This window comes from Tupaia chinensis, unplaced genomic scaffold (assembly GCF_000334495.1).
Source record: "Tupaia chinensis unplaced genomic scaffold, TupChi_1.0 Scaffold000231_1, whole genome shotgun sequence".
NCBI lineage: Eukaryota > Metazoa > Chordata > Mammalia > Scandentia > Tupaiidae > Tupaia > Tupaia belangeri.
The window spans coordinates 2,798,853-2,820,006 of NW_006159706.1; the positions used below are offsets into that span (position 1 = coordinate 2,798,853).

General features: G+C 40.8%; 1 protein-coding gene across 2 annotated transcripts in view; it reads left to right on the forward strand.

Moving 5' to 3' along the window:
- The window catches only part of XPO6 (exportin 6), a 134,664-nt gene that overhangs the window by 70,356 nt on the left and 43,154 nt on the right, over positions 1 to 21,154 (forward strand). For both annotated transcript variants that reach the window (XM_014587730.2, XM_014587731.2), the window contains exons 7-9: positions 34 to 487; positions 4,061 to 4,187; positions 11,800 to 11,909. In XM_014587730.2, the coding sequence (XP_014443216.1) occupies positions 34 to 487; positions 4,061 to 4,187; positions 11,800 to 11,909 (691 nt within the window). The remainder of the gene's footprint in view (positions 1 to 33; positions 488 to 4,060; positions 4,188 to 11,799; positions 11,910 to 21,154) is intronic.

Below are 21,154 nucleotides of genomic sequence, written 5' to 3' on the forward strand. Positions count from 1 at the left end.
TTTTTTTTTTTTTTTTTTTTTTGTAATTTTCAGGTGACTTACTGAGTAACCTGTTGCAGAGTCCTAGCTCAGCCAAACTGTTAAATCAGCCAATCCCTGTCCTTGATGCGGAGAGTGAGTATATCTGTTCCCTGGCCTTGGAATGCCTGGCCCATCTCTTCAGTTGGATTCCTCTGTCTGCCAGCATCACCCCGTCCCTCCTTACCACCATCTTCCATTTTGCACGCTTTGGTTGTGACATCCGGGCCAGAAAGATGGCATCAGTTAACGGCAGCAGCCAGAACTGTGTCTTGACTCAGGAGCGCGGCCGGCTTGGGGTCCTGGCCATGTCCTGCATCAATGAACTCATGTCTAAGAACTGTGTGCCTATGGAATTTGAGGAGTATTTACTGCGTATGTTCCAGCAGACTTTCTACCTCCTGCAGAAAATCACCAAGGATAACAATGCCCACACAGTGAAGAGCAGGCTAGAAGAGCTTGATGAGAGGTAATGAAAACACTGTGGAGTCGGTGGTGCCTTGAGGAAAAGGGCCTTTATTGTCATGCTTTGCCCCATAGTGTCTGTAATCCTCTTTGATTTCAGAGTGTGGGGCCCCTGATGAGGAACAGAGAGGTAGGTGTGTACCAGTAAGTCTGAGCTAGCTGGAAGGGCTAGGGTGGTTAAGGGAAATGCGTTGAGTTTGGAAAGTGACTGTGGATTGTGTAGGTTTGTTGTCTTTTTCCCCATCCATCTTCTGTCCTCCCTTCTGCTCCTCCTCCCCCTCTTCCTCACTGTTTGCCTGCAGGTCTGAGTTGGTGAGGAACTGAGACTGCTGCTCATGTATAGCCAAGAACAGAAGAGGTCCCTGGAGGTACAGGAGTTATAATTGCCCTTTCTCACTTGGCGTTGCTTCTCAGTTTTTACTATTTGAAATCTTTTCCCAAGTGAACATCTTGCAAAATACAGGAATGTTGTTGTTATTGTGAGTTTTGCACAAATGGTGAGTTTTCATCAAAAGATAGGAGAGATGTTAACATAGGCACAGATGAATGGGGCATGCACCCGTGTTTCCTTCCTATTGTCCTCTTGAATGGAGCCTGGGATAATCCTAAAGCCCTCTGGAGATGACTCCGTCACAGTCCTCCTAGGCAGGGTCCTGGTGCGTGGTTCCTTTGCAGTTGATGTCCTTTGTGTATCTTATAGATTTCCTTGACATGATGCTACTGCTGTATAAAACCAGGGGAACTGGAAACTCTTATTATGAGCAATCATGTTGTTTATTCAGAAACCTCCAAGTAGATACAGTTTATTGAATTTGGAAATTTTTGTAGATTGCCTGGCAACTAAGGTTGTTAGTACTTTAATCAGTTTTCCTTAGAGTACCTTTTGTTAATAGAGTTATTTGTTTCCTTTTCTTTAAGTAGTAGAACAAACAGTCATGTGCCTAAGGTTAAGGATGTTTTAGTGCCTTTAAAATTGGGCAGTTTTATTACATTTTTCCAAAGTTAAAAAATTGATACATAAGATTATTTTGGTTTAGTTCATTGTAAACAAGGTTCTTGTGACATTTGCTTGGTATAATCACAAAAGGACTCGTAGACTGACATGGTCCTTTTTTCATATAATAGCTTTCTATATTCATTAAAAGACATAATTTTATATCCTTTCTAGCTTTGGTTTAAAAAGCTATAATAAAAAAAAATCTGTATCTACTGTACCCACCATCAACATAAGTTGTTTTGACTATTACTTTAAGCATAAGTATTCACAGGTACTTTGTTATGGCTTAAATTCAGATGGTGTAGAATTGTCACATGGATTATCTGTATGCTGATTTTATTACATGTAACTTTTGTGCTCTTGGTTTTATATTTTAATCCTATGCTTCCTATTGCCCTGTGAGAGCTGAGAGGTGCCTGGAAGCAGAAAGGTGACATTAATAATACTGTGTGCTTGCTTCCTGGTTCTTGGACCCCTTACCACTAATTCTAAACAGCTCAGTCCATTCTCAGTTGACTAGGAGCTGCTTAACCAGGTCCTTGGCTTCTCTTTTCCTCCACTGCCTTTTTTCTAACTTTCTACTGTTCATTAGCACCTGTACCAGAAGGTGGGCAAGCTCAAGAAAATGAGGTGAAATAAAACCAAACTTTTAGCTACTCAACAGCCTTGTTTGTATTTTTTAAAAATTGAGTTAGAGATTAACATAAAATTGAGATTGCTCAATATTTTACCCATGACTTTTCTTTGTCTTTAATGTGTGATAGGGAATTGAGTGCATTTCCTAAACAGTAGTAAACTGGTTACAGCTTTGAATATATATAATTAATAAATGAACTGAATGAGGTATGGGGAGTTTCTACTCTTGCGTATTAGTGATTGAAGACATCAGAGAGCATTCTTTTTCTACTTTCTTATCTCTAAAAACAATTGATTTTTAGCCCACCCTGTATTGTTTTTTGATTATTTGGCCACAGACACACCCATTCTGCTATGCTAATCAAAACAAATTAATGTATTTTTTAAAAAGCTGCACATGGGAACCAGCAGTTAGTGTAATGGCTATGTTGCTGGACTCCCACGTAGTTGACCGTGGTTCGCGTCCCGGACCCGGTGGCTTAAAACTCACGCCGGGCGCGTGTGCGTGTGTGCCCAAGATCCCGAGAGGAGAATGGAGGAGAAGGGATTGCGGCGTGACCATCCCCCCTGGGGGGTGATTTCTCGCTTTCTGTCTCTATGTCTCTCTCTGTCTGTCTGGCGAGCGCACGTGCCCTATAGCGGAAAAAAAAAAAAAAAGCTGCACATAACTCACAAAAGAGTGAGTCTGCTATGTAGAGGTCACATAAGCAGGTTGACAACCCTCAGGGAGCTAGGTCCAATATGGGACATTTTATTTCTGGGCCGGCTTTGTTTTTCTCAGGAGTAATCGCCTTCTTCCCTTTTGTATTTCACTTATCACGTATCTTTGCTTTAAAAAATAGCTATTTGCGGTTAAGGAGTTTAGGATTGGTTTTAGCCATTATTTAATTTTCAGCTAGGCCTAGTATGTCTTTGCCCTTTTTGTTGGTCTCTGAAATGTGATTTATAAAGGTATGTCCATCTCATTTTCTAGTCACCTTTTGGTATTGAGGGGCTTAAAATGACAGTTTCTGAAATGTGAGAGTGATGACGTGCTGTGTATTTAATAACAGAAATCTCTTATCCTTGCAGCTGTGACCTACACTCTTCTGTGAATTGATTTTGTGAATGCAAATGAATTGGGGATTCATTGTGATGTGAAAAGAAAGAACTCTGGATTAGGAATGGATGATATTCCTGTGTTGCCATGAGCTGGCTGGGTGACCCTGGGCTGGTCACTTTTTATCTCTCTAGGGCTCATCTCTAAAATGGAAGCATCAGACTAGATGATCCCTGAGGCTTGGCCAGCTCTAACAGCCTTCCTCTCCTATTTGAAATCACTTTTAGAGTGGATTGGGATACGCTGTTTTTAATTATTAGGTTGTTGGGAAATTCATGACATTTTTTTCTATGCAAAAATGCATCTTGACTTTGCCAACGACCCAATAGCACCAAGAGCTGGGGGATGACATTAGGTTGCAAGCTTGAATATTTTTTACCTGGATGCCTTACCCTTTGCATAGACTTGATTTGTTTTTGTGTCTTTAGCACATTGATTTTATTATTTTGGTCTCTGACAAAGCATACAAGCCTTCTAGATTTACTAGGCTAAAATGACCCAGTGATCTGCACATCAACTTTTTAGCACCTTTTTTTTTTGTTTGTTTGTTTCATTTTAATTGGTTCATAACACTGAGGAGTTAGGAGATCTAAGAGCACTAGCATATAAGAAGCCATAGTGGTGGATAGTGTCTGAGGATTAAAGTTGCTTTTCTGCTGTGTTTCAGGTGGTAATGGAATGAAGGGTTGCCTGTCCTGTAGGTAATTGTTACAGGCCTTTATATTTTAACTGAAAATATATATTTGTATAGTCTATACTGAAAGAAATTTGGATTGAATTTAAGTTCTCTTCTGAAGAGGAGGATGGGTTTCTTATGGTCACCTTTGTTTTCTTGTCTAATTTAGCTACATTGAGAAGTTCACTGACTTTCTGCGGCTCTTTGTGAGTGTTCACCTAAGAAGAATTGAGTCCTACTCCCAGTTCCCTGTGGTGGAGTTTTTGACGCTTTTGTTCAAGTACACATTTCATCAGGTAAAGCACTAAAAAGAAAAAAAACTATCCTTCCCTCTCAAAGACTTAGGTCTACCTTCTTTTCAGGAGAAAGAACTTTTTTCTTTTTGAGAAGGTTTTGCTATAGGGCGTCTGCACTCGCTGGAAAGACAGAGAGACAGAAAGCGAGAAATCACCCCCTAGGGGGGATGGCCACACCTCATTCCCTTGTCCTCCATTCTCCTCTTGGGATCTTGGGCACGCACGCACATGCGCCCGGCGTGAGTTTAAGCCACTGAGTTTGGGACTTGAATGCGGTTGACTACATGGGAGTCCAGCGACATAGCCATTATGCCAACTACTGGTCCCCAGGAGAAGGAACGTTTTAAAATTTCTTTTTGTTTCCCGAACATTTTATATAGTGCTTACCAAATGAAGAGTTACACATTCAATCTTTGCAGTAATCCAGTGGGGTAGGTACTGTTTTTACTATAATCTCCATTTTACAGGTAACGAGACTGCAGCACAAAGAATAACTCGCTCAGGGTCATACAGTTAGTTAGTAGTAGAGCCAGGATTCGAACCCAGTGTCTGTGCTCTTAATCACTATTATGTTAGAGAAGCAAAATATAGAAAAAGTCAGAAATTAGGGCCTTTAGTTCTATGCTATATCTGGATAAGATGTTTTTTCATCTCTTAAGAATTGTATTTTGGTGGTGTCCATTTTTATTTTTTCCATTCAACAAGTATTTTTTGAGCCCTTTTGTATATCAGGAGATAAACATGTAATCTTCACAAGCAATCCTTGCCTTCCTTGATTTACATATCAGGATTTAATTTTATGTGCCATGAAATGGACTCATTGTAAATGTATAATTCAGTGTTCATTGAATTGAATTGAGACTTAGGCAACCTCACCACAATCCAGTTTCAGACATTTCTGTTTACCCTATCCCTTGTGCCTGATTGTACGTGTTTGTGTTTTGTTTTAAGGTTTTTGCCATGGGAAGCTTGCACTCTCCAGAGAGAGACAGAGAGGGATTGTGAGAAATCACCCCCTGGGAGGATGGCCACGCTGTAGTCCCTTCTCCATTCTCCTCCCGGGATTTTGGGTTTACACGCATATGTGCCTGGCATGATTTTCAAGTCACCAGGTCTGGGACTTGAACCATGGTTTGACCATGTGAGAGTAGCACCTTAAGCACTATGCCATCTGCTGGCTCTGTGTGTGTGTGTGTGTGTGTGTGTGTGTGGGTGTGTGTGTTTGTGTGTGTGTGTGTGTATGTGTGTATGTGTGTATTTTAAGGTTTTTCCAGTTTGCCGGAAAGAGACAGAGAAAGTAAGAAATCACCCCCGAGAGGGGCTGGCCATGCTATAGTCTCTTTTCCTCCATCCTCCTCTTGGGCTTTTGGGCACACACACACACACACACACACACACACACACACACACACATATGCCTGGTGTGATTTTTCAAACCACTGGGTTGAACTGTGTTTGACCCTGTGGGAGTTCAGCGCCTTAACCACCATGCCACCTGTTGGCCCCTTTGTGTGTTTTTAAAATAAGTTTTTTATCGAAGTATGACACACAGAAAAGTGCATAAACCGTACATGTACAGTTCATGAATTTTCCCAAAATGAATAATGTAACCACCACCTAAGTCAAGAAATACATTACTAGCACTCCAGATATCCCCTCATGTTTCTTCCCAATCAGGGCCTCACCCTTCTTCTCAGAAGTAATCCCAGCCCTGGTCTTAACACCACAGATGAGTTTTGCTTGTTTTAGCACTCTAATGAGAGCCTGTAATGTTGCATCTGACTGTGTGGGACATGTTTCTGAGATTCATCTGTGTTGTGTGTGGCAGTGGTTTGTTAATTTTCATTGTGTTATAGTAAGTCATTGTGTAAAACCCCATTCCATGGCTGATTTGACTGCTTCCAGTTTTTGGTGATTGTGAATCCTGTTGTAGTAAAGTCTTGTATGTGCTTTATGATGTACACAGGTGGCTTTTCTTCCGTTTTTCAGGGATGAAATTGCTGAGTCCATCTGATTTTAAAAGTAGGGCTGCTCTTCTCCACTCCTCCACCCCCTGAAGTCATTAATGTTATGACTTAATGAGGGTAAAGGAGAGGCAGGGATCTAGGCTGGGAGGATTGTGTGTAAGTGGATGGGATTTGGAGGAAGGGTTCTCAGGGAGGGGCGTGGCCTGTAAAGGTAAGAGTACCCAATGGTAAGGGTGAACCATTCCTGGGGGCAGAGGGAGGGGCACAGGTGGAAGTGGAGGACCAAAATTGGAAGTCTCAGGATGTCTGATGAAGGGGCAGAGGTGGGTAGAACCAGAAGGGAAATGTTGAGCTTACCAGTCCTAGGGGATGAGAAGATTGTAGGAGGGTGAAGGATGTAGGAGAGAGACATCACTGGGGGGAAGTTTGGAGATGGATCCAGAGAAATCTGAAAAGGAGATCAGGAAGAGAGGATGATTTGAGAGAATGCTGAGTGTTAGGTAGACTCCTTAGGATAAGTGTAACACAAATGACAGACATGAGGAGCCAATGCTGAGGTCGGAAAGGGACTAATTTCTGAAAATGGAAAAAATGTCTTGAAATTTTACTGTTCATGTAAAATAGAATCTTTTAGTATATACAGTATAGAAGAAAGCTAAAACACATTTTAAAGTGAATGTGTGTGTTATGCCTTCTTGTTTGGACTTGGATTCAAAAGTTCTGTGTGTAAGCTCAGGTTATTTCTATGAGGTCTGTGTCTTTGGACAATTCTTTTTAATTTCTTTGGCTTTCAATTTCCTCACCTAAGATAGGCTGCAGTCAGTAGTGTCAAGGTTTTTGCCATGACTTACTCAATTCCTATGTGTTAGTTTTCCATTAAACCAAGAGTGGTGGTTTTGTGTGTTAATAGTTTGTGAGAAGAAATAAACATGTGGTCACAAAGCCAACACCAGGCTCTTGTTTTCCCTCCCCGTACTCAGAGGTTATTGTCAGCCAACCCTGCTCTGCCCTCCTGGCCCTCTGTGTGAGGACTTTCCTTTCTGGATGTAGGCTCACCAGCTGTGGGAGTAGGTATCCTTGGTCCAGACAGAATCCAATTCTGAGCATCCAGCAGAAGGACAGGTTACCTGGGAGGTATTCCATCCAGTGTTCTATAGGGCAGGCAGAGTGAGGCAAAGGTGTCAAGGGCCTAGGACCAGGACCTGAAAGTAGGGGAGTGGTTTGGAATAAGATATAAGAAGAAGAAATTAAAATCTTGGGCCAACCAGTGGTGTGGTGGTTAAAGCAGCTGAAATCTACACGTCCATCCACACAGTTTGAGTCTCGTGGTGGGCATTTTGAAAAACACACCAGGCACATGTGCATGTGTGCATGCCCAAAATCCTGAAAGGAGAAATGCAGAAGGATTTGTGGTGTGGCTGTGCCTTATGGAGGGTGCTTTCTCGCTTTCCTCTTTTTCTTTCTCTTCCTCTGGTGAGTACATATGTCCTATAGCAAATTAAAAAAAAAAAAGGTTTTGAAAAAGCTTAAGTTTTCATCTATTTATCCACTAAAAAGTGGGGAAATGTGTCTTCTTTCTTGTCTAGAGTGACTTCTTTCTATAAGTCACTCTTTAGAAAACCTATAGAAATTTTAGAACTGGTAAACATTTTGAAATAACAGTAATAAAAGATTTATTATAGGTAAACGCTAGCGTTTTTATTTTCTCTCTTATGTTTCTTTGTATTTATTTTCTCTTTATTTAATTGGTCTTTTATATTTCTTATCCTGCATTTTTCGTTAACCTCCAGCCACCAGCAGTCACTAGGTCTTTATCTTCACTGTGATTTGCTGCTCGCTGAGCTCTTGAGGCATCTCTGCAAGCCCTTGGGTTCTCTTTCTTCCTGCCCCAGTTTTATTGTGTCTTCAGCAATTCCTTCTTGTTCTTCCTATTTTTCATTTTGCCCTTTACTAAAATAGTGCCTAAAGATGGTACGACTAGGAGGAAGGGCTCTGGATGACAAATTTTTTTTCTTTTAAAATAAAACAATTTTTGTGTATATTTGAGGTTATAAATGATGTTATAGGATACATATAGATGGTACAATGGTTAACATACCCATCATATCACAGTTATTTTTTTTGTGACAAGTAGAGCTAAAATTTTATTCAACAAAAATCCCTAATATAATTTTATCAACTTTAGTTTTCATGTGCATTGATCTCTACATTTTTCATCTGACTTACCTGCTACTTTGTATTCTTTGACCTACTTTTCTCAATTTCCTCTTCCTTCTATGCCCCCTGGCAATCACTGTTTCATTCTCTATCTCTGTATTTCCCCTCCTTTTAAAAAAAACATTGTACATAAAAGTGAGATCAGGCAACACTTTTCTTTCTGTGACTGGCTTAGTTTACTTAGTCTTTAAGGTCCATCCATGTTGTGACAAATGGTAGGATCTCTTTGGTAAGGCTGAATAGTACTCTGTTGTGTATGGATATGTACACGCCACGTTTCTTTACCCATTTATATATTGGTGGCATTTAGTTTGTTCCCATACCTTGGCTATTGGGAATAATGTTGTAATGAGCATGGAAAGGCAGATATCTTTATGAGACGATGATTTCATCTCCTTTGGGTTTATACACAGAAGAGGGATAGTTGGGTTATACAGTAGTTCTATTTTTAATTTATATTTCTGTAGGACCCTCTATAGTGTTTTCCACAATGGCTACATTCCCACCCAAAGTATTCCCGTTTCCTCCCACCCTTGCCAACATTGGACTAGGAGTTCTAAGATTCACATTCTAGTTCTGATTCTGTTCCTTAATTGTGTTGTTACCTTGGGCAGGTAAATTAGTTCTGAGCCTTGTGAAAGGGAAAGAAGGAAAATATTTGTCCCACTTCCTAGGACTATTGTAAAGATCAAATAGACTGATGCTAATGAAAACTAAACACTGTTAAACCCCTGGGAAGAGTTACATCATTCGTTTTGTTCCCTTAAAAATTTTTTTTTCTTAAGGTTTTTGCCATAGGGCACGTGCACTCCCCAGAAAAAGAGAGGGAAAATGAGACATTACCCCCGAGGGGGCATGGCCACACCATAATCTCTTCTTCCTTCTCCTCTTGGGATTTTGGGCATGCATGCACAAACACCTGATGTAATTTTCAAGCTGCCAGGTCCAGAACTCAGACTGCATTCGGCCATGGGGGAATCCAGCACCTTAACCACCATGCCACCTGTTGGCCCCATATTAGCATCTTAAATCTTTTAGGAGTTTCAGTGATCGCTTAACCTTGGATTCTGAAAATCTTGAGAATAGGTATATTTTTTAAAAGCTTTTTTGCCATGTGATGTGTGCATTCTCCAGAGAGAGAGGCACAGATAGAGAGAGAGAGAGAGAGAGAGAGAGAAATCACTGCCCCAGTGGGGGTTGTTGGAGAGATGGCCACATCACAGTCTGCTTTCTTCACTCTCCTCTTGGGATTTTGGGCTGGCATGCATATTCTCCTGGCATATTTTTCAAGCCTCTGGGTCTGGGACTCAAACCACAGACTCAACCGTGATGTATCCAGACATTTTAACCACCATACCAAAAGTACATTTTAAAAATCAGTCTGTGGGGGAACCAGCAGTTGACGTAATGGCTACGTCACTGGACCTCCCATGTAGTTGACTGTGGACTGAGTCCGGGCTTAAACTCATGCCGGGCACGTGTGTGTGTGCGTGCCTAAGATACCAAGAGGAGAATGGAGGAGAAGGGATTGCAGCGTGGCGACCCATCCCCGGGGGATTTCTTGCTTTGTCTCTCTGTCTGTCTCTTTCTTTCTGGTGAGTGCACATGCCCTATAGCAAACACCTCCCCCACTCCCCCCAAAAAATGGATCTGTGGGAACCAGCAGACGATATGATGGTTATGGTGCTGGATTCCCACATATTAGACTGTGGTTCAGGTCCTGGACCCAGTGGCTTAAAACTCACACTAGTGCGTGTGTGCCCAAAATCCCGAGAGGAGAATGGAGAAGGGATTGCAGTGTGGCCATTCCTCCTAGGGGAGTAATTTCTCGCTTTCTGTCTCTCTCTCTCTCTGGTGAGTGCATGTACCCTGTAATAAGAAAACTCTCTCAAAAAATTAAAAAAAAAAAAAAAAAAAGCATCTGTGAGGGTTCTGAAAAACCAGGCGTCTCCAAAAGTCTTTATGATTTTAATGACTTATGTCCATAGCTGTTGTCAAGGGGCAGATCATAAGGAACCTATAAGAAACAAGACTTCATGGTGGGGCCTGTAGGTATACATGTGAATGGTGGTTTCAGGTTGTACAGTGGGTGTCAGCTCAGCTTTTTTCCCCCCTTTGAGCCAAATAGTAAACCCTTAATTTAAAGGCATGAGGATGATCCATACAACTTGAATTTGTGTTGTGGTTTTTCTCAAAAGCAATCACACATATATCTGATCAGTTGTGTTCTTTTGAGGGGGATGGTAGGCATTTTAAACCAAGGAAGGATGACTGATTTTTTTTTTTTTTTTTTTTTTTGAGAGGTTTTTGCTATAAGGTGTGTGTGCTCGCCAGAAAGAAAGAGACAGACAGAGAGACAGAAAGTAAGAAGTCACCCCTCCGGGGGGATGGCTATACCACAGTCCCTTCTTCTCCATTCTCCTCTTGGGATCTTAGGCATGCATGCACACACACCTGGCGTGAGTTTAAGCCACCAGGTCCGGGACTCAAACTGTGGTCGACTACATGGGAGTTCAGCAGCATAGCCATTATGACAGCTGCTGGTCCCATTTCTTTACATATCAGGTTCTGCTATCAAATATATTGTTCAACAAAGCAGTCATTAGCAAAACCAAAGGGTTCTTGGGAGTAGTAGGAATTTGAATGGATTTTTCTGGTATTGGGAGACCACAAGTTGAAGCTGAATGTACGGAAGGACTAGATGTTAGAGTATAGTGCCTGAATTTTGCATGAAATAGACTCTCAAGGCTCTTAAGAAAGTTAGCTGGACATGGTCCAGGTGCCAGACCTTACAAAGGCTTGCTCCTCTCACTTTGTCCTCATTCACACCAGAGTAGAGGTTGCTGTTAGCCTATTCAACACTCCTACTTTTGCATATGGGATAATGCCCTAAGCATCTGACTTAAGCTCATCTTCAGTCTGTTACATGGGAAGACTGCAGATGTTACTTTCCTTATATTCAGATGTGTAAACTCATTACCTTTGGAGACACTGACCCTTATTTTGGTATTGTAAAGTTTGTAGTGGAAAGCATGTTGTCTTGAGAGTAAAGGAACCTGCTTCTCCCCATCCTTGAGCAACTCAGATCTCTCATCTTTCTAAAATGGATTTGAATGGGATGATCTGTAAGAGCTCCCTCCACTGCAGTCTAAGATTTTAAGATAGGCTGTTGCTTGGCTTATTTTATAACTCTGTCTGGCCCACACTAGTATTTCCCTAATGATGTGTTTCTTGGTACCTTTGTCTTGTTGAGTTCAATAGGGCTCAGTGGTGAAGACCAACTAAAAGCCACCCTCATGGTTACTAGAAAACTGAGGGAATCTAGGCTTACGGTTTTACCATTCTGGTGTAAGTAAACACTGGTGTTTGTGTTTCTAAGGAATAGTTGCATTAAGTAATTCATTGTCTGGATTTCTTTTGTACCATAGCCTACTCATGAAGGTTACTTCTCTTGTTTGGATATCTGGACGCTCTTTTTGGACTATCTGACAAGTAAGATTAAAAGTCGTCTCGGAGACAAGGAAGCAGTTCTCAACAGGTAAACTCTGGAAGCACTGATGATTAGAAATAGTCATTTTTGCTGGTTATTTTTGTAACCAAAAGGAGGAGTGACTATACAGCTGGACCTGTTTAGTGAGACTGACTCTTCTAGCTGTTTAGCCAGTGAGCACTTTCTTTTTTTCAAATATCTTATTTTCTTAAACATTTTTTTTCTGGTTAAAAAAGTAATTAGTATTGTTAATTTTTTAGTTGTGATAATGTTTTTGTGGTGTTCTTTTTTAAAAAAAATAAAACTACTTATTTTAGAGATATAAACTTAAGTATTTACTGGATGAAGTGATACGGCATCTGGGATTTGTTTTTAAATAACTTTTAGGGAGTAGAAGGAAAGTGGGTTGGCATATAGGAGAAACAGGGCTCTGTTAAAGTCAGTTGATAGGAACTTGGTGTTCATTATGTTCTTACTCCTTGGGTCTAAAAATTTTTCAGATAACTGAATTAAACACTTGTCATTAAAAATTATGAATTTATTTTTTGTTCATAATAGAGTATGTGCACATATGTATGCATGGGAAGGGGTAGAGAAGTACAGAAGTACTCTCTGTGGGGCTCAGTTAACCGTGATCCTCATTTTCCAGCTTACTAGGATCCTGGATACACATATACACTTGGTGTGCTTTCGGGCCAGCCATGCTAGGAGCTTAAGCCATAGTTAACGTGGCCTCCAGCTTCTCTATCTGGTATGCTACTGGCTGTGCCCCATAGGCCTGTATTTATTTTTATCTTTTAAAGAATTATTTTATTTTATTTATTTATTATCATTACCATTTTATTTGACCAGAGAGAGAGAGGGAAGGTGAGAAAGCAAAGCTGCCAGGTCCGGGTCTCAAACCATAGTTGGTCATGTGGGAGTTCAGCACCTTAACCACCACACTACCTGCTGGCCCTGGCATGTATTTATTTTTAAAACTAGAACAAGATACAGAAAAATATAATGGAGATTGGTTATCCATAATCCTACACTTCAGACATAATTGCTCTTGTACTTTATGGTTTGTTTGTTCAGTTTTTGTTACAGGGCTTGGGTACTCGGCAGAGAAAGAGAGGGAAAGTAAGAAATCACTCCCCAAGGGGAAATGGCTAGTTGCAGTCTCCTCTCCTCCATTTCTCCTCTCAGGACTTTGGGCACACACACACATGTGCCTGGCATGATTTTTTTAACTGCCAGGTCCAGGACTCAAACTGCAGGTGAGTCGGATTTAGCTGCCCCAACCTCCATGCCACTTGCTGGCCCACTTTTGTTTTTTTAAAAGTCAAAATGGTGAAAGTTTTGTTTTTATTTCATTAAGAAAACATACAGTATCAGATTGTTAGTATTTAAACACACAGTTGTGCAGATTATTGTACCAATAGAAGGCGCAGCAGTGTAGAGTTTAAATTCCTTTCTGCTTCATGTTGCAGTGTGACTTTGGTCAGGTTACATGCCGACCAATTTCCTCTTGCAATGGACATACTAATACCCCTCCTGCAGGATGGCCAGGATTCAAGGAGGTTGTGTATGTAAAAATGCCTGTCATAGTGTCTAAATGTACAAGTGTGACACTCAGTAAATGGTCATGGTGATGACAACAACAGTAAGTAAAAGAAGATGCTCCTGCCATTTGGCTGTGATGGTGACCATGGAGTCAAGTGACATCAGTCTTCCATGGTCTAAAGGCCTTAGATCACCTGTAGATACTGGCCTGTCTGCCTAGGCATCTGTCATTTGATTTGATAGTTTTCAGTGATTTTGGCTGAGTGCTTTAAGCACTAGGAATTCCCCTCTTTCGTTGTTTGATTGCCATCCTAAATGAGGCTTTTTAATTTTTTCTGACTTAACTTTTAAAAAAAAATAGCACTTACATGCCTTTTAAAAATATTTATTTAATTTTATTTATTATTATTAATTTTGCTATAGGACATGTGCACTCACTAGAGAGAGAGAGAGCGCGCGCAAGTGAGTGGCCAGGTCCTAGACACAAATCGTAGTCAGCCATATAGGAGTCCAGCTGCCACCTGCTGGCCCCACACTTACATGCCTTTAAGAAGCAAACAAAAACTCCTCAAAGCTGGTCTGTGGTCTATGTTGTCTGACACCCCCTGTGGTCTATGGTAGTAAACTACAAAGAAAACTGTTTCAGATTGTCCAGTGGGGTGCACAAAGAAAATATTTGAAGTGAACTTAATTTTTTTTCTTGTTACTCCTTACATTATACATTTATACAAGTGTGCGCTCAAAAGCCCTTAAATAAAAGTTTTGGAAGTTTGGCGATTGTTACTCTAGGTTTGAAAGACCCCCCAATACATCAGAGATGTGCCATTTTGCAGGAGCTGCTACTGATGATTACCACATATATTTTAATTAAGAACATGTAAATATGAACAGGTATCTTTCAGCCAATAAAGTGTATCTGCGAGGGACCAACAGATGGCGTAACTATTATGTTGCTGGACTCCCACGTAGTTGACTGTGGTTTGAGTCCTGGACCCAGCGGCTTAAAACTCACACCAGATGCATGTGCCCAAAAGCCTGAGAAGAGAATGGAGGAAAAGGGATTGCGGTGCCACCATCCCCAGGGGTGATTTCTTGCTTTCTGTCTCTGATGAGCACGCACCCTATGACAAAAAAAACTCTCTAAAAAAAAATGTGGAAAGTGGCCAATCTGAGCGATGATGGTAACCTTTAGACACATATAGAAATGTGATTTTGTGAGCAGTCATTTATAGGGTATGAAAGCAATTAACATGTGAATAGGCTAGCTGTCTGTTGTTATGGATACTATTGAGTTAACGAAAGCCACATGTGTTTATCAGAATTGGGCCTAAAAGACCAGAAAAACTATATGGTGCCAGTGGTCTTTGTATCTTTAGCCGATTAACATCCGAAAACAACTGGCTTTACTTTCCCTTTTTTCATTTTTTGCCTTTTAAAAGAATAAACCTGGGACCTGTTTGGGGTCGTAGTTGTTTTCATCAGAGAAGGCAGGCCCACCCAATTCTCACTTTTTAAAAATATTTGTATGTCTTTGTGTGTTTATGTTTATTTTTAATCTGCGCCCTCCCTTCCTCACTACCTCTCAAAAAACGCATTCTGCCAAGTGAGCTCCAGCAGAATGGAGGAAAAAGCATATCTGAAAGAAGTTGGGGTGCTTTGGGGGGTCACATTTGTGGCTGAAGCCAGAATTTCAGAAGCAACTAATCTTGCAGGAAGTAGTTGAAAATGTTTTGTTGGTGTCTTAAATGGGAAACGTAGGTGTGGTTAAGTCACAGAGGCAGCACTCAGTTCCTGTCCCCGTGGCTTAAAGGTTTTGCATCATTTATCACAACAAAGTGGTACTCGTTGTAGGCTACAGATTTAGAAACACAAATGTACATGGGTTTATTTTTGGTCCTAGGAGCTTGGAAATTGGAGCTCTGCATGTTCCTTGCTCAGTGAGAATGCTCAAGAGTTTGTTGATCAGAGCTGGCAGGGACTTTAGAGAACATTAATCCCGGTGTTAACGGGCTAAATGTTCTGTAACATATGCTGCTGAACAAAATTCCTGATAGGTAGGTGGTCCTGATTGTCATTTTGAGGTGCTGGTGGTAGGAAATGCCTGAATTTCAGTGACCTCCTTTTCTTCATTTGTACTTTGGGACAGGAGTACTTTTCCTCACAAGCTGTTGAAATAATGTAATGAAAACAATGTGTGTGAAGTACCTTGGCTGACAGTAGGTGCTTAATAGGTATCGGTTCTCTTCTCCCTTCTCCCTCACTCCCTCCTCTGTGCTCATCAAGGTGAAGGTAGTGCCTGTGTAGAAACTCATTTTTACAGGAAGATGAGGAAACCTCAGCATGTGAAGCAATCTCAAGCTATCGAGTCATGTCCTGTGACCTGAAAATACTGGCAAGGGTTGCCCGCAGACAAACATGGGGATTCCTGGTGACACTAGATTGGACTGTAAACAGATGTGGGTGAGCGTGAGAAAAATGGGTGTTTTCTATTTGGAGTCAGCTATTCTGCTTAATAAAGAGGAAGTGCCACTGTTACATATGACATTTTGGCACAGTTACGAAAAGTTGTTAACTAGATTTAGATTAGAGCTGCTGCTTTCTAGCTCTTGCTAATTAAAGATCATGCTTTTGACTGTCCCAGAGAGCAAGTGGACAGGAGTTTCATTTATTTCATGGAGTTGAAAAAGCAATTTAGGATTATACTTCAGGCCTTTGTAATGATTGATTTGGGGATTTTGTCTAGTTATTGTCTGTGCGTTTATTCACTTTGTTCATTTGTTCTTTTCATTTATTTATTGAGCACCATCTATGTAGTTGCCTTAGCATGTATAACTTAAATCTCAGAACTTGTAAGGTTTTCAGGTTTATCGTCATTGCTTATGTAAGCATTTAATGCTGTCAATTCCCCTCTAAGCACAACTTTTGCTTTATCCATCATTTTTTTTTTTAAGGAGGTTTTTGTCTTAGGGTGTGTGCGTGTGCCAGAGAAAGAGAGTGACAGACAGAGACAATGGGAAAACACCCCCAAGGGAGAATGGCTATGCCGCAATCCCCTCCCTGTTCTCCTGAGATCTTGAGCGTGCATGTACATATACCTGGTGTGAGTTCCAAATCATAGGGTCTGGGACTTGAATAATGGTCAGCCACGTGGGAGTCCAAGGATGTAACCACTATGTCATTTGCTGGCCCCTATCCATTACATTTTAATATATTTTCTTTTTTTAAAAAAAGAATTATTTTATCTTTATTTATTTTATTTTAATTTGACCAGAGAGGAACAGAGAGAGAGAGAGAGAGAGACAGACAGACAGACAGAGAGACAGAGGGAAAGTGAGAAAGCAAGCTGCCAGGTTTGGATCTCGAACCAAGGTTGGCCATTGTGGGAATCTAGCGCCCTTAACCACCAGACCACCTGCTGGCCCCAGATTTTAATATATTTTCTTTTGGTTTAAACTGGATTCTAATTTCTCTTGAGATTTCCTTTTTTTTTTTTTTTTGGTTTAATATTTGTAGATTTTCCATATGTCTTTTTGTTATTATTTTCTAGTTTATTTTTATTATAATCTGAAAACATAATATGTATATTTTGATTCTTTAAGTTTGTTAAGGTTTGTTTTATGACCCTGTCTTCTTGATTTATTGCACACTTGGAAAAAAAAAGTGTATTCTGTTGTTGGGAGAGAGTTCTGTAAATGTCAATTGGGTCAGGTTGATAGCATGGTGCTTGTCTTCCTTATCCTACTTTTCAATTACTGGGGGAGAGGTGAATTCTCCAAGTGTAATTGTGGATTTGTCTGTCTTTTCAGTTCTACTAGAATTTGTCATTCATACTTATTTTGGAACTCTGATGTTGGTTGCATACATGTTTAGTTTTCCTCTTCAGTATGTCTATTGAATGTTTGGCTATATCTCTTTATATGCGGTTTTTAAATGGTGGTTCTGGGAATTACAATTACATATTTAATCTTTCACATTAACATTTTATCACAAGTGTAATAGAGAAATCTTACCACTGTATAGTCTTCTGTCTTTTCTTCTTTATATTGAAGTTGTCATATATTTTGCATCTACATACTTTGAAAACTCCATAAGGCAGTGTTTTAATTTTTACGTTTATCCATCATTTATATTTTAAGACCTTAGGAGGACAGAAATACTGTTATATTTACTCAGATATTTATCAGTTTGCTTACATTTCCTTTGTAATTTTTTTTTAAAGTTTACTTATTTCTTCCATGAGTTCTGGAGACAGAATTCACCCTTAATAGAGTCATCGTGCCATGATTTACCCCTGGCTTCAGCCAGCTCGGATCATGGGCATGTGTGCATATGAGTGCCTAGTGTGTAAAAGGAGGCCCTGGGGCACGAATTGGGTATCTTCTTATGTAAGTTCAGCTCTCACAGCTCTGTGCCACTATCTGGCTCCTTTTCCTTCATTCTTAAAATTCCAGGTTTCTTATGTCATTTACCTTCTATATTAATCAGCTCGGCTGCCAAAACAGTATCACAAGCAAGGTGGCTTAAACAACAGAAATTTTTTTTCTCACGGTTCTGGATGCTAGAAGTTCCAGATCAAGGTACTGGCAGATTGAATTTCTTTTGAGAGATTTCTTGGTGGCTATACACAATTGTCTTCTCACTGTGTGCTCACAGGGTTTTTCTTCTGTGCATATATGTGTATGTGTATACACACACATACACACACACATACAGAGAAAGAGAGAGCGAGCACACACTCTCTCTGATGTCTTTTACTCTTACAAGGGTACCATTTCTGTTGGATTAAGGTCCTCTATGACCTCATTTAACTTTTGTTACTTCTTTTTTTATTAATTACTTATTTAATTTATATTTATTATTATTATTTTTTAACTTGATCAGAGGTAGGCAAGAGAGAGGGAAAGTGAGAAAGTAAGCCACCAGATCCAGGTCTTAAACCGAGGTCAGCCATATGGGAGTCCAGTGCCTTAACCACCACACCACCTGCCAGCCCCTGTCTTTAAACGCAGTCATGTTGAGGATTAGGACTTCAACAAATGGACTGAGGATTAGGGGAAGGTGGACACGGTTCAATTCAAGAACCTCATCAAGGATTGTTATAATAGCTGCTTTAAGTCATTGATAATTCCAGCATCTATATCATCTGGAGGTTTGTATCTCTTGTCTTCCCTCTGAGAAATGGTCAGTATCTCCTTGTTCTTTTTTTTTTAAAGAGAAATTTTTGCTGTAGGGTACATACACTAGCTGGAGAGGCAGACAGAAAGTGAGAAATGACCCCCCGAGGGGGGTGGACATGCCATAGTCCCTTCTCCTCCTTTCTCCTCTTGGGATTTTGGTCACACATGCACACACACCTAACATGAAATTTAAGCCACCAGGTCCAGGACTCAAACCGTGGTTGGCTACCTGGGAGTCCAGTGACATAACCATTATGCCATTTGCTGGTCCCCTTCCTTGTTCTTGTAGATCAAATAAATTTTTGGATCCTTTTACCTGTTTGTTGTACCATCCTTAGTCATGGTGTCCACCTCTATAGTCATTTCTGGTCAAAGGTGGATATGGATGGATGCAACAAGACATTCCACCTGCAATTCAGAAAAAAAGACAAGTGGGAGGTGCTGGGCAAAAGAAACTTTCCCAGAAGCTTCACCCAGTGACTTCATTTAATATCTGCAAGGGATGCTGGGAAATTTAGTTTCAGTTGGCTTCAATGTATGGAAGAGTGGGGAATGGGTAGGCATTCAAAATCTCTGCCCTATCCGTGTACTCCTTGACCCTCACCACACACTTTGGGAGATCAGCTATCTATGTGTAGTTTAGCCTGTTGCCCGGTTTACTTTAATAGTCTCAGTGATACGGTTTATTTGAAGGCAGAGTTGTCAATGCCAGTAGGGCTATAGGTTTAATTTAGGGTTATTCTTTGTGTACAAAGTCTCTAAATTAATTCTCTTTTAGTTTAGCAAGGCAATTTATTGGAGTTTGTCTGTGTTTTGGTCTGCTCTCGGGTCTGAAGTAGACTCTCTTTCCTAGCAAAATTGTGAAAATGTTTCAGTCTTTCACAGCAATTTATTGCATGAAACTTCTGTAACTTTGGGAATTGATATCCTGAGCGAATAGCAAAGATAAGCTTCAGGCCTAAGTGTTTGATCTTACCTTCTGTAAAGTCTACTCAAGTGGGATTTTGAATCTATCAGGTGATTTTATTTATTTTCCCTATAGATATTGCCAAAGTTTCTAGTAAATCCCCTGCCAGCATTCTTTCCTGGGCCATGCCTGGTTGCTGAACTAGATTAGGACTGGCATTTGTCAGATTAAGTCATATGCAAACAGTTGGACAGATGTTGGGGTGAGATGGGCGAATGGAAATAAGTTGAAATGTGATAGGTCCAGGAGGATTTGTGAGTGGTCTTCAGGCCCTCCAGTTGGTGTCATCCCATGGGTTATAGATGAATTATACTGAATACCTTTTAGTTTTGTTTTTCTTGTCCTAGTACTAACTGTATTTAATTGGGTGGTGTATTAGGAGAATGGAAACCACACTTAATTTAAAAAACAAAACAAAACTTTTTTTTTTTTTAATTGCCAGTGGGTTCATGTGCTTGCCAGAGAGAGATAGAGGAAGAGAGAGAAAGCACTACCTCAACAAGGCTTAATAGTATTACATATCCAAAATACTACAAATTTCTCCTCCATTTCTCCATCCCATCAGGATTTTGAGCATGTGTGTACACTTGTGCCTGATGTGTTTTCCAAGTCGCTAGGCTGGAATTCAGACTGTAGTCATCAGTCATGCAGGGTCTGCCTCACACCTCACCCCACCCAGGGGGATGGCCACGCTGCAATCCCGTCTCTGTTCTCTTGGGATTTGGGACACCTACGCACACATACCTGGTGTGAGTTTAAAGCTGCTGGGTCCAGGACTTGAATTGTGGTTGGCCATGTGTGAGTCCAGTGACCATTATGCCATCTGCAGGTACCGTATATTTAATTTTAGGGACCAGCAGTTGGCATAATGGCTATGATGCTGGACTCCCATGTAGTCAACTGCGGTTCGAGTCTTGGACCTGGTGGCTTAAACTCACGTCGGGCACGTGTGCATATGTGCCCAGGATCCCAAGAGGAGAATGGAGGAGAAGGGATTGCGATGTGACCATCCCTCCAGGGGGTGATTTCTCACTTTCTCTCTCTCTGTCTCTCTCTGTCTTTCTGGCTAGTGCATGTGCCCTATAGCAACAGAGAATTCAATTAGGAAAGTGATTAAGTAGGTTTCCTTTTTTTGCCTTCTGAGATAACATAGCTGATACCTACTGAAAGTACCTCCACTCCTAAGGCTTGAGGCACAAAGGAAAAAAAGAGGTTTATCAAAATCTAGATCAGAGGAAAGGGCCTTTTGAAGTAGGGCTCAGATCTCTGAAGAGACAGTCCCACCCAGCTGCCATAGGAGCTCAGAGGAGGGCTTCATGGGACCTGGATTCATTCCTTTGAGGAGGGGGTGTAACCTGGCTGCTGCTGGTACCCCTTAGAGGGGGTACAATGAAGCTAGTTCTGGGAATATGGAATGAAGCTGGAACCTGGAATCAGTTGCTGCTTCCAGGTGACCATTGCAGGGGCTGCACTGCTAGGACAGTAAGCCCACAGGAAAAATGAAGTACTTTCACTCTCCCTCCCCAGCCTCATCTTTCTTTTCTTTTTTTTTTAAATTCTTTTTTTTTTTTTTTTGGAGGGGTTTTTTCCCTATAGGGGCACAT